We start from the raw sequence: 14,392 nt of genomic DNA, 5'->3' as shown, positions 1-14,392 counted from the left end.
ATGGCTCATTTTTGGTCTTAGGATGTAGTATCCATTGCGAACTTTAAATACCAAAATTGAAACAATTCCGGTAAATAATGTCGCTAAAATCATCAAAATACCGAATATGGGGAGGTATACTTTGGTGGAGGGTATAAAAACCAGTAAGGAAAAGTCGAGCGGAGCCGACTAAATAATAACCTACACCACCATGCATATTTAGTAGAGCTCCCGTAACAATCCCGAATTTATTTCAAGTAGATCATACCACCTATCAAGATTTGGATTTAGAGCAGTTCTAGTTTGGCTTCAGAGGCAACTAATATATGTTGGAGGCATATCCAATTCTGAATCGATTTTCACAAAATTTGACGGAGATATTTTTTTTGTTTTATACCAAATAACATTGCTATAGATTGGAAACATACGTCCCGAAATTCACACCATTTGATATTAGCTATTATTTGCACAATATACCTGAAATCGGATTAAGGATATATATAGGTCTATAGAGCTATATCCAAATCTTATCCGACCTCAATAATATTTGGCAAAGGTATTTCCGAGCTCTATAAAATATTTGGTACCAAATATCATTGTTGTCGAATGCATATTACGCATGGGAGGGACTTAATACCCCAAATCGGATGAAACGTATGTATATATGGGTGTCATAGCTATATCTGAACCGATTTTCTCCGAATTTGATTTACTTGCTTCTAGACTGAATTCGGTTGGATGTGCCAAAATTCAGATCATTTCGACTTATATTGGCCATTTGGGGCACAATTAGGACGAAATCGGTTGAAGATATATATATATATATATATATATATATATATATATATATATATATATATATATATATATATATATATATATATATATATATATATATATATATATAAATATATATATATATATATATATATATATAGGGGAGCTATATCCAAATCTTATCCGACCTCAATAATATTTGGCAAATGTATTACCGAGCTCTATAAAATATCTGGTACCAAAGATCATTGTTGTCGAATGCATATTACGCATGTGAGGCACTTAAAACCCCAAATCGGATGAAACATATATATAGGAGCAATAGCTATATCTGAACCGATTTTTTCCGAATTTGATTTACTTGCTTCTAGACTAAATACGGTTGGATGTACCAAAATTCAGATCATTTCGACTTATATTGGCCATTTGCTGCACAATTAGGACGAAATCGGTTGAAGATATATGTATATATGGGAGCTATATCTAAATCTTAACCGATCTCGATAAAATTTGGCAAAGGCATTTCCTAGCTCTATAAGATATCTGGTACCAAATATCATTTTTGTCGAATGCATATTACGCATGTGAGGGACTTAAACACCCCAAATCGGATGAAACATATCTATGGGAGCTATAGCCATATCTGAAGCGATTTTCTCCATAATTTTTACATTTTTATACCCTCCACCATAGTATGGAGGGTATATTAAGTTTGTCATTCCGTTTGTAACACCTCGAAATATACAATTTAGACCCCATAAAGTATATATGTATATTCCTGATCAGCATAAAATTCTATGTCGATTTAGCGATGTCCGGCCGTCTGTCCGTCTGTGAAAATCACTCTAGCTTCCGAACAAATTGAAGTAGATTGATAAAATTTCACTCAAATGTAAATTATGTCTGCTGGACTTTTAGTATTGAAAATGGGCCATGTAGGTCCACGTTTTCGTATAGCCCCCATATAACGGTACCTCCCGATATTCGGTATTTTGATGATTTTAGCGATATTATTTACCGGAATTGGTTCAAAATTGGTATTTGAAGGCCGAAATGGATGCTACAGCCTAAGACAGAAAATTGTCTGTGCAGGTCAACGTCTTCGTATAGCCCCCATATAACGATACCTCCCGATATTCGGTATTTTGATAATTTATTTACTGGAATTATTTCGAATTTTGTATTTAAAGTTCGCAATGGATACTACAGCCTATGACAGAAAATTGTCTGGACAGGTCCACGTTTTATAACCCCCATGGTACCTTCCTATATTCGGTATTTCGATGATTTTAGCTACATTATAGGGTAAGTGTGCCTAAGTTCGGCATGTCCCAGTAGTCGGCACTTTTTATTTTTAAGCCCAAATAAATGAAACTATTATAACTAAGTATATTTTGTTTACTTCAAATATATTGTCAGCTGTCTTTGTGCACAATTTCGCTAAAAAAATATGAATTATTCTTATAAAAATTAAATTTTTGTCTGTGAAGGTCCTCAACAATTCATATTCTTAAGAAAAGTACAATAAAGACGTCGAATCAGTTTTACTAAACAAAAATATTATATTTTAATGAATTAATTTATTATTATTATTAATTATTCTTACAAAAAAATGGGTATGGCGACCGTTGAAAATGCCATACCGACATTTGGCAAGTGGTGCCGACTACTGGCAAAAAAGCATTGTTTTAATAAAACTACAAATTTATGAAATTTAATAAAAAGTTAATAAAACTTAATTTATTATTGCAAAAACTATACAAAATTTCGAATCTGAATAAATTAACTTTGTAATAATTGAAATGTTCCACTCAGAATGGTGAGCGATTAAAAACGCGAAAATCCTAAAAGTGCCGACTACTGGTACACTTACCCTATACAGATTTTTTTTTTTTTCAAGTTTCGCATTTGAATATTGTAATAGCTTATGACAAAAGTTGCCTATGCAGGTCCACGTCGTCGTATAGACCCTAACATACAGCGACATTCGGTATTTTTAAGATTTTAACAGAATTTTAAACGGATTTCATTTTTTTTTTGAAAATTGCCAATTTGGTACCAAATGGTGGAGGGTATTCAATGTTCGGCCGAACTTACAATTTTTTTTACTTGTTTTTTTTTTTTTTCAAATTTTATTGAACGAAAGCCAAAAATGTCGGAAATAGCATCAAATTTTAGAATAAGTTTAGATTTGTTCGAATTGGTCACCTTTGGCACGAATTATGGCCTTGAAACGGCCAATGAAACCATCACACGCTGCCCGAATGTTGCTCTGTGGTATTTTGGCCCATTTCAGGCGTAGTGCTTGCTTGAGGTGATCGACACTTTGGTATTTTTTAGTGCGCCAACCTTGCTTTCCAAAATACTCCAGACACAACGGAATCCATCTGATTGGTATCTGGAGATTTTGGTGGCCATTGTGCGCTGGAAATGAAGCGGGGAACCTTAATTTTGTAACAATTCTTGGGCGCGTGCTGAGTGCGATGATGGTGCTGAGTCCTGTTGGAATGTCCAAGGTCTGCGGCCAATATGTATATTTGGGTGGCCAAGGCTTTACTACAACCTCCAGCATATTTTCGCAATAATATTCGGTATTTATTCTGATGCCACGGTCGATAAATACGAGCGTAAAGCGACCATCGGCTGTTATGACGACCCACACCACACCATGACCATGACCGTCGCTTTAGTTCTGGTGGCTGGCCAACCGATGGTGCACATTTTCAGCTGACCTTATTGACAAGTAAACACGATCATTTGGTTTGTTTACAAACTGCCGGACAACGAATGTTTTCTCATCGGAGAAAACCTAATTCGCCAGTTCACCACTTTCGCCAAGCGAAGCAACTTTTTACCTCTTTTGAGTCCATTTTCTCTCTGTTGCGGTGTAAGTTCTTGCACTCTTTGAAATTTCAATGGCTTTAGCCCGAGCTCATTTTTCAATATTTGCCGAATGCGAGTCCATTTTCTGTTCTGTTTCCGTTGCGGTGTAAGTTCTTGCACTTTTTGAAATTTCAATGGCTTTACCCCGAGCTCATTTTTCAATATTTGCCGAATTCGATATTGCGATATGTTCAGCTCACGAGCCATTTTTCGGCCACAGCGACGCAGGTTTCGATCAATTCGCTTCTTTCGCTTTTCGAACCATTTCTGCTGATGTTGCTGCTTTCTTCCGTCCACTTCCTTGACTTCGTCGGGCTACGCTACCAGTAGCGAGCGATGGTATGAGACCTAAAAGATTTATTCACATTTAAATGCTGGAGTGCCCTAACGATAGTTGGTTTTCCAGCCAAATATAAAGAAATCACCCTATCCCGCTTGAATTCCATTACGAATAACTTCTGTTCTGGAAAATTCTCACCAAAATGCTTTTGTAGGCTTGTAAACAATATATGGAGCTGTCACTGGAATAATTCTAACAGCTGTCAGACGAGTGGCTTAAAAATGACAGCAGTCTGAATTTGGTGGCAGTTTTTTTTCATCGCATTCTGTGTAAAAGATCAGAGATGGGAACTTGTTATTCTATACCGTGAAATTTGTATTGAATTTGAAGTGAAAATTATTTCTTGAAATGAGATTAACATGAAAATGGTCAAATTTACGAAGGTTCAGTCATTTCAAATAAGCAAAGACATCTCTGAAAATTACCTGGAATTTACCTTGTCAAATGTCACTGCAGGTGAAAAGAGGTTCCCATCTCTGATTTGTGAGTATACAATGAATTTGAAAAAAATTGTAAATATATGATTGCATGACTTTACCCTCTTAATTCCGCCATGACCATGAATTAATAGTTCCATGGAATAATGGTGGAAATACATAAAGCGCATATTTGGCTGGCTTAAGTCATCGGTTGGCTTCTTCGTAGAGGAAGAAAGAAGTTTTAGGTTGACTTAGTTCGATTTTAGCCCTAGGCTCCTTTGTTTATTTCCGAAGAAGCCAGCCAATGACTTAAGCCAGCCAAATATGCGTTTTATGTATTTCCACCCTAAATATCATCTAACCACTTGGTTATGCAATATTTTGTATATTTAGGAAAAAGTTCTGGCATTTCGTAAAGGGTGTATTATATATGCATTATTTATTGGTAAATCACTTCAAAACTGCTGACCATTTACGAAATTCACACACAGGGAAAGTTCCGGATGTCGAATTAGGGTAGGGAATTATGGCGCAATAATCACGGATAATATCAGGTTATCGAAAAATCAGCTGCTTTTTATTGTGCCATGGAGTCACTTGATTTTCCTTCTCATTCATCCTCTTCCGTTTTTTTTTCGTAAAATTTCCTGTGTGTAAACCCCGACAACGGCACTTGCAATAATAAGCAGAAAATTTTTAACGAACTTTAACATGACGTTACACAGCACTCGGGATAGGGTTTGGTATAGTCGGGTTCACAAATTTTACTGCTACGTTGACAGCTGAAAAGAGAAGCAAAACAAAAACGTTCAATTTATCGTCCAACTTGAAGTTAAGGCAGCAGAAACACAATGAAAACGTTTGAAGAAGCGCGAAACGCTTTAGCTGTTAAAGAAATCACTCTAGCTTCCAAGCGAATGGAAGTAGGTTGATAAAATTTTACTCAAATGTGTGTTTCGTCTGCAGGGTGTTTTGGTTTTGAAAATGGGCTATATAGGTCGACGTTTAGTTATAGCTCCCCATATGACTGTACCTAACTATATTCGGTATTTTGATGATTTCAGCGCCACTATTCACCGGAATTGTTTCAAATTTCGTATTTGAAATTTCTAATGGGCACTAGAGCCTCTGGCAAAAAATTGGCTATGGAGGTCCACGTCTTTGTATAGCCCCCATATAACAGTACCTTCCTATTTCCAGTATTTTGGTGATTTAAGTGACATTATTCACCGGATCTGTTTCAAATTTGGTATTTAAAGTTCCTAATGGGTACTACAGCCTATGTCAGAAAATTGTCTCTGCATATCCACGTCTTCGTATAGCCCCCATATAACGGTACCTCCCGATATTCGGTATTTTGATGTTTTTAGCGACATTATTCACCGGAATTGCGTCAAATTTGGTATTTGAAATTCCTAAGGAGCACCACAGCCTGTTTCAAAAAATTGTCTATGCAGGTCCACGTCCTCGTATAGCCTCCATATAAGGGTACCCCCCTATATTCGGTATTTTGATGATTTTAGCGCCTTTATTTACCCGAATTGTTTCAAATTTTGTACTTGAAGTTCCTAATAGGTACTACAGCCTGTGACAGAAAATTGTCTCTGCAGATCCACGTCTTCGTATAGCCTCCATATAAGGGTACCTACCTATATTCGGTATTTTGCTGATATCACCGATGCTGTTCATCGGAATTATCTCAAATTTCGTGTTTGAAGATCTTAATGGGTGCTGTAGCCTGTGACGGAAAATTGTTTATGTAGGTCCATGTTTTCGTATAGCCTCCATATAAGGGTACCTCCCTATATTCGGTATTTTGCTGATATCACCGACACTATTCACTGGAATTGTTTCAAATTTGGTATTTGAAGTTCGTAATGGATAATACAGCCTATGACAAAAAATTGTCTTTGCAGGTCCACGTCTTCGTATAGCCCCCATATAAGGGTACCTCCCGATATTCGGTATTTTGATGATTACAGCGACATTATTGACCGGAATTGTTTCAAATTTCGTGTTTGAAGATCTTAATGGGTACTGTAGCCTGTGACGGAAAATTGTTTATGTAGGTCAATGTCTTCGTATAGCCTCAATATAAGGGTACCTCCCGATATTCGGTATTTTTATGATTTCAGCGCCATCATTCACTGGAATTGTTTCAAATTTCGTATTCGAAGTTTGTAATGGGTATTACAGTCTGTGCCTGAAAATTGTCTCTGCAGATCCACGTCTTCGTATAGCCCCCATATTACCATACCTTCCGATTTTCGGTATTTTGATGATTTTGTCATTTTCAAATCCCCTAATTTCCACAAATATCAAATTCCTAGACCCCCCCCCCCCTTTGGCTTACTTACCCATTGATACGTATAACATAATCATCACGACAATAGACACTGAGGCATTTCTTCTCACTGCCATCGGAGAAATAGGTTTCGTTGACTTTAATGGTCAGTTCATGGTCATCGTCATAGCAGTGATAGTCCAATGCTGCAAAAATAATCGAAACAAATTATTAATTTCAGAATTTTCTTTTTTTTTAAATATTTCCCCCCCCCCACACTTACTGGGATGTTTCTTGTTCCCTCTTAAGATGGCACCCTGAGATGCCACCATGGCCATCATCATGGCAAGGAATACGATAGCGATGCACCACCGACGATTAGAAGACATTGTTGAGAACTGATACGCCTGTCATGAGCAAACTTTGGTTTTATGTTCTACGATGACGGAATTTTTGAAATTGTATTATTCTTGGTTTTTTTGTTGGTGTTGTTGTGGTTGTTATTGTTCGGACAGATTATTTTACCAATGTCTTATTGCAAAAAACAAAAAAAAAAACAATAATCGAAACAAAGTCAATCCGGTTTGGTATTTAGAAGAAAAGTTAGAGTGCTCATTTCAGGTATTTGAGAGTAATATAAGTTCCGAAAGTTTTACACTAGTTAACAAAGTTTTTTTTTTGGTGGGGAGAACTTGAGAACTTTTAAAATAGTATCAGTCGGTTTTGCCGATAGAGCCTTGAGTTATAATTATTTTAACTGTAGACCCTTTATGGGGGGGGAGGTTCCGAAGCAGTTGGCCAATTGGCCAAATCTGACCTAAGACTAATAAAAAATATTACAGATTCGGAATAAAACTCCTACTCCTTCTTATACTGAGATGAAAAAAAAAAAAACTGTAAATCAACTTCAGACTGCTGTCATTTCTAAGCCACTCGTCCGACAGCTGTTCCAAATTATTCCAGTGACAGCTCCATATATTGTTTACAAGCCTACAAAAGCATTTTGTTGAGAATTTTCCAGAACAGAAGTTATTCGTGATGGAATTCAAGCGGGATAGTGCGATTTCTTTATATTTGGCTGGAAAAGCAACCACAAGTGGCTATCGTTAGGGCACTGCAGCATTTAAATGTGAATAAATCTCGTGTCTCGTAGCTCGACGAAGTCAAAGAATTGGACGGAAGAAATGGTTCGAAAAGCGAAAGAAGCGATTTGATCGAAACCCGCATCGCAGTGGCCGAAAAATGGATCGTGTGCCGAACATATCGCAATATCGCATTCGGCAAATATTGAAAAATGAGCTCGGCGCAAAGCCATTGAAATTCCAAAAAGTGCAAGAACTTACACTGCAAACGGGAGGAAAATAGACTCAAAAGAGGTTAAGAGTTGCCTCACTTGGCCGAAAGTGGTGAACTGCCGAATTTGGTTGTCTCCGATGAGAAAACATTCGTTGTCCGGCAGTTTGTAAACAACAACACAATTATCGTGTTTACCTGCCAAGAGGTCAGCTGAAAATATGCACCTTGGTTGGCCGGCCACCAGAACTCAAGCGCTGGCCATGGTGATGGTGTGGGTCACCATAACAGCGGATGGCCGTTCTTCGCTCGTATTAATCGACCGCGGAATTAAAATAAATATTATTGCGAAAATATTTTGGAGGGTGTAGTTCATGCCTTGGGCACGCAAAAATTTTGGCCGCAGGCCAGGACTCAGCACCATCGCACTCAGCACGCGCCAGCCAAGAATGGTTACTAAATGAGGTTCCTCCCATCATTTCCACCCCACAATGGTCACAAAAATCTCTGTATACCAATCCGTTGGACTCCGTTGTGTCTGGAGCTCTGAATTTTGGAAAGCAAGGTTGGCGCACTGAAAAAATACCAAAGTGTCGATCACCTCAAGCAAGAGCTTCGCGGGGAATGGGACAAAATACCGCAAAAGCAACATTCGGGCAGCCTATGACGGTTTCAAATATCATTCTTGTGGAGTGCATATTACGCATGTGAGGGACTTACAACCCCAAATCGGAAGAAACCTATATATTGGAGCTATAGCTATATCTGAACAGATTTTCTTCAAATTTGATGTACTTGCTTCTACTTCTGAATTCGATGGGATGTACCAAAATTAAGGGCATTAGAACTGATATTGGTTATTTGGGGCACAATTATCCCGAAATCGGGAGGTATCGTTATATGGTGGCTATACGAAGACGTGAACCTGCCCAGACAATTTTCTGTCTCAGGCTGTAACATCCATTTCGAACTTCAACTACCAAATTTGAATCAGTTCCGGTGAATAATGTCGCTAAAATCATCAAAATACCGAATATCGGGAGGTTATATGGGGGCTATACGACGACGTGAATCTGCACAGGCAATTTTCTGTCTTAGGCTGTAGCGTCCATTACGAACTGCAAATACCAAATTTGAAACAATTCCGGTGAATATTTTCACAAAAATCATCAAAATACCGAATATTGGGAGGTACCCTTATATGGGGTCTAAACGAAGACGTGGACCTGCCCAGACAATTTTTTGCCTTAGGCTGTAGCAACCATTTCGAACTTCAAATACCAAATTTGAGAGAATTCCGGTAAATAATGTCGCTAAAATCATCAAAATACCGAATATCGGGAGGTACCATTGTGTGGGGGCTACACGAAGACGTGACGTGCCCAGACAATTTTCTGTCTTAGGCTGTAGTATCCATTTTGACTTTCAAATAACAAATTTAAAACAATTCCGGTAAATAATCTCGTTAAAATCATCAAAATACCGAATATCAGGAGGTACCGTTATATGGGGGCTATACGACGACGTGGTCGTGCCCAGATAATTTTCTGTCTTAGGCTGTAGCATCCATTTCGGCCTTCAAATACCAAAATTGAAATCATTCCGATGAATAATGTCGCTAAAATCATCAAAATATCGAATATCAGGAGGTACCATTATATGGGGGCTATACGACGGCGTGGACCTGACCAGACAATTTTCTGTCTTAGGCTGTAGTATCTATTACGAACTTTGAATATTAATTTTGGAACAATTCCGGAAAAAATAATGTCGCTAAAATCATCAAAATACCGAATATCCGGAGGAACCATTATATGAGGGCTATACGAAGACGTGAACCTGCACGGACAATTTTCTGTCTTAGGATGTAGTATCCATTACAAATTTGAAATACCAAATTTGAGAGAATTCCGGTAAATAATGTCGCTAAAATCATCGAAATACCGAATATCCGAAGGTACCGTTTTATGGGGGCTATACGACGACGTGGATCTGCCCAGACAATTTTCTGTTTTTGGGTGTAGTATCCATTACAAATTTCAAATACCAAGTTTGAGAGAATTCCGGTGAACAATGTCGCTAAAATCACGAAAATACCGAATATCGGTAGGTACCGTTATATGGGGGCTATACGAAGACGTGAACATACAGGGACAATTTTATGCAGAAAGCTACAGTATAAATTACGAACTTCGAATACCAAATTTAAAAGAATTCCGGTGAATAATGTCGCTAAAATCATCAAAATACCGAATATCGGGAGGTACTGTTATATGGAGGCTATAGGAACACGTGAACCTGCCCAGACAATTTTCTGTCATAGGCTGTAGTGTCCATTTTGGCCTTCAAATACCAAATTCGAAATCATTCCGATGAATATTTTCGCAAAAATCATCAAAATACCGAATATCGGAAGGTACCGCTATATGGGGGCTATACGAAGACGTGGACGTGCCCAGACAATTTTTTGCCTTAGGCTGTAGCATCCATTTCGAACTTCAAATACCAAATTTGAAACAATTCCGGTGAATATTGTCGCTAAAATCATCAAAATACCGAATATCCGGAGGTATCGTTATATGGTGGCTATACGACGACGTGGTCGTGCCCAGACAATTTTCTTTCTTAGGCTGTAGTATCCATTACGAACTTCAAATACCGAATTCGAAACAATTCCAGGGAATATTTTCGCAAAAATCATCAAAATACCGAAAATCGGGGCGAACCGTTATATGGGAGCTATAGGAACACGTCGACCTGCACAGACAATTTTCTGTTTTTGGGTGTAGTATCCATTACAAATTTCAAATACCAAATTTGAGAGAATTCCGGTGAATAATGTCGCTAAAATAATCAAAATACCGAGTATCCGGAGGTATAGTTATATTGTGGCTATACCAAAACGTGGACCTACATATCCCATTTTCAATACCAAAAGTCCTGCAGTCATAGTATACATTTGAGTAAAATATTATCAATCTACTTCAATTCGTTCGGTAGCTAGAGTGATTTTCATAGACGAACCGTCGGACGGACATCGCTTAATCGACATAGAATTTTATGCTGATCAGGAGTATATATATATATTGTGGGGTCTAAAATGTATATTTCGAGGTGTTACAAACGGAATGACAAACTTAAAATACCCCCTCCATACTATGGTGGAGGGTATACAAATGCACTTCATATCATGCTCCGATTGGCGTCGTATAGGAAAATGTATAGAAATCTACTTATTTTTGAAGAAACCTTAAAATTTTTTTTTTACTTTTCAATTTTCCCAAGCCTTCCCAAAAAAAAAAAAAACATTAAATTTTTTTTTCGACTTATCAATATTCCCAAGCTCTGCTGCATCTACCTGTATTCTTCTACTATGGCAGACAAATGGCTTGAAACAGCTGATCATTGTTTATTTGTAGTACAGAGTTTTGTCTAATTAAATACAAACACAACACTGCGGAAAGGGTTTGGATAAATCAGTTCGGCGACAAGGATTGGCCCGGCGAGGACAGCTGTAAATGTGGAACAGCAAAAATTTTTTTCGAATTAGATTCCAAAACAAAAATTACCTTAAGGTGGGAATACATAAAGCGCTTAACGCTGGCTGGCTTTTTCGGAAATGAACAAAGGAGCCTAGGGCCAAAATCGAACGAAGTCAACCTAAAACTACTTTGTTCATCTACGAAGAAGCCAGCCAGCCGATGACTTAAGCCAGCCAAATATGCGCTTTATGTATTTCCACCCTTAGATTTAGCCAACTTACTGATTTAGCCTCAGGACAAAATCGTCGCGGCAAAAAACCTTGAAGCAATTGTTGACATTGCGAGGATATGAAGTTTGATTAACTTTAATCGTCAAATTGTATTCTTCGTAAAAACAATGGCCAGGCAGAGCTAAGAAGGAATTTTTTTTAATTTTTTTTTTTTTTTTTAATTTTTTGAAAATACTCACTGGGATGTCTGCGATTCCCCAGATAAGTTGCCTGCGTTGCAACCATTGCCAGACATGCCAGGAGTCCCAGACCAATGAGAAAGTATCTGGAAAACATATTTTCCGCTGCCTTTTTAATTGTTGTGTCAAACTGCAGACTTTACAAAATTGCAATGAATTAATAAAATTTCTGCTGCCGTTTTATATTGGCAGTAGCTGGAAAAGGAGGTCGGATCGTTTTCCGCCAACACTTTCGCCCAGCCATCACAATTTAGTAATCCCCATAATACCTGGAGCCTACAAAACAATAAACAATTAAAAAAATTCACAACAATTGTTGGGCAAGGTAGTAATTGTTTACATTTTGATTTAATAAAAATGGTGTGTGTGTGTGTTTGTATTTGTGCCCTTAATACACAACTGTGAACTAAATTTCATCAGGGTGACTGCAACATTTCGGGGTTTTTAACCCATTTTTGGGTTGAGATATTTAAAGAGGAAAAATAGCATATTTTAAAATGGCCATAACTCCTTAAATATCAACATTTCGGGGTTTTTAAAATATTTTTGTGTTGAGATATTTAAAGAGGAAAAATAGCATATTTTAAAATGGCCATAACTCCTTAAATATCAACATTTCGGGGTTTTTTGTGTTGAGATATTTAAAGAGGAAAAATAGCATATTTTAAAATGGCCATAACTCCTTAAGTATCAACATTTCTGGATTTTTAACCCATTTTTGTGTTGAGATATTTAAAGAGGAAAAATAGCATATTTTAAAATGGCCATAACTCCTTAAATATCAACATTTCGGGGTTTTTAAAATATTTTTGTGTTGAGATATTTAAAGAGGAAAAATAGCATATTTTAAAATGGCCATAACTCCTTAAATATCAACATTTCGGGGTTTTTAACCTATTTTTGTGTTGAGATATTTAAAGAGGAAAAATAGCATATTTTAAAATGGCCATAACTCCTTAAATATCAACATTTCGGGGTTTTTAGCCCATATTTGTGTTGAGATATTTAAAGAGGAAAAATAGCATTTTTTAAAATGGCCATAACTCCTTAAATATCAACATTTCGGGGTTTTTAAAATATTTTTGTGTTGAGATATTTAAAGAGGAAAAATAGCATATTTTAAAATGGCCATAACTCCTTAAATATCAACATTTCGGGGTTTTTAACCTATTTTTGTGTTGAGATATTTAAAGAGGAAAAATAGCATATTTTAAAATGGCCATAACTCCTTAAATATCAACATTTCGGGGTTTTTAACCTCTTTTTGTGTTGAGATATTTAAAGAGGAAAAATAGCATATTTTAAAATGGCCATAACTCCTTAAATATCAACATTTCTGGATTTTTAACCCATTTTTGTGTTGAGATATTTAAAGAGGAAAAATAGCACATTTTAAAATGGCCATAACTCCTTAAATATCAACATTTCGGGGTTTTTAACCTCTTTTTGTGTTGAGATATTTAAAGAGGAAAAATAGCACATTTTAAAATGGCCATAACTCCTTAAATATCAACATTTCGGGGTTTTTAACCTATTTTTGTGTTGAGATATTTAAAGAGGAAAAATAGCATATTTTAAAATGGCCATAACTCCTTAAATATCAACATTTCGGGGTTTTTAACCTCTTTTTGTGTTGAGATATTTAAAGAGGAAAAATAGCATATTTTAAAATGGCCATAACTCCTTAAATATCAACATTTCGGGGTTTTTAACCTCTTTTTGTGTTGAGATATTTAAAGAGGAAAAATAGCATATTTTAAAATGGCCATAACTCCTTAAATATCAACATTTCTGGATTTTTAACCCATTTTTGTGTTGAGATATTTAAAGAGGAAAAATAGCATATTTTAAAATGGCCATAACTCCTTAATATCAACATTTCGGGGTTTTTAGCCCATATTTGTGTTGAGATATTTAAAGAGGAAAAATAGCATATTTTAAAATGGCCATAACTCCTTAAATATCAACATTTCGGGGTTTTTAACCTCTTTTTGTGTTGAGATATTTAAAGAGGAAAAATAGCATATTTTAAAATGGCCATAACTCCTTAAATATCAACATTTCGGGGTTTTTAACCTCTTTTGTGTTGAGATATTTAAAGAGGAAAAATAGCACATTTTAAAATGGCCATAACTCCTTAAATATCAACATTTCGGGGTTTTTAACCTATTTTTGTGTTGAGATATTTAAAGAGGAAAAATAGCACATTTTAAAATGGCCATAACTCCTTAAATATCAACATTTCGGGGTTTTTAACCTATTTTTGTGTTGAGATATTTAAAGAGGAAAAATAGCATATTTTAAAATGGCCATAACTCCTTAAATATCAACATTTCGGGGTTTTTAGCAAATATTTGTGTTGAGATATTTAAAGAGGAAAAATAGCACATTTTAAAATGGCCATAACTCCTTAAATATCAACATTTCGGGGTTTTTAACCTATTTTTGTGTTGAGATATTTAAAGA

The 14,392-nt window shown here is 36.4% G+C and overlaps 2 protein-coding genes across 2 annotated transcripts; both read right to left on the bottom strand.

The window, feature by feature from the left end:
• Positions 1 to 4,812: 4,812 nt before the first annotated feature.
• On the bottom strand, positions 4,813 to 7,113 carry LOC101892766 (uncharacterized). Its single transcript, XM_005175224.4, has 3 exons — positions 6,966 to 7,113; positions 6,756 to 6,888; positions 4,813 to 5,180 (listed from the first exon to the last, which is right to left on the bottom strand). Exons 1-3 carry the CDS (start codon positions 7,069 to 7,071, stop codon positions 5,105 to 5,107), a joined length of 315 nt encoding a protein of 104 aa, XP_005175281.2. The 5' UTR covers positions 7,072 to 7,113; the 3' UTR covers positions 4,813 to 5,104.
• A 4,207-nt stretch (positions 7,114 to 11,320) lies between these two features.
• Positions 11,321 to 12,245, bottom strand: LOC105261609 (uncharacterized). The gene is made up of 3 exons (XM_011292819.3): positions 11,927 to 12,245; positions 11,739 to 11,868; positions 11,321 to 11,487 (listed from the first exon to the last, which is right to left on the bottom strand). Exons 1-3 carry the CDS (start codon positions 12,021 to 12,023, stop codon positions 11,412 to 11,414), a joined length of 303 nt encoding a protein of 100 aa, XP_011291121.2. The 5' UTR covers positions 12,024 to 12,245; the 3' UTR covers positions 11,321 to 11,411.
• Positions 12,246 to 14,392: the final 2,147 nt, after the last annotated feature.

This window comes from Musca domestica, unplaced genomic scaffold (genome assembly GCF_030504385.1).
Source record: "Musca domestica strain aabys unplaced genomic scaffold, Musca_domestica.polishedcontigs.V.1.1 20, whole genome shotgun sequence".
Classification (NCBI taxonomy): Eukaryota; Metazoa; Arthropoda; class Insecta; order Diptera; family Muscidae; genus Musca; species Musca domestica.
Note: the sequence above shows the minus strand (reverse complement) of the source record. Positions and strands in the feature narration are given on the sequence as shown.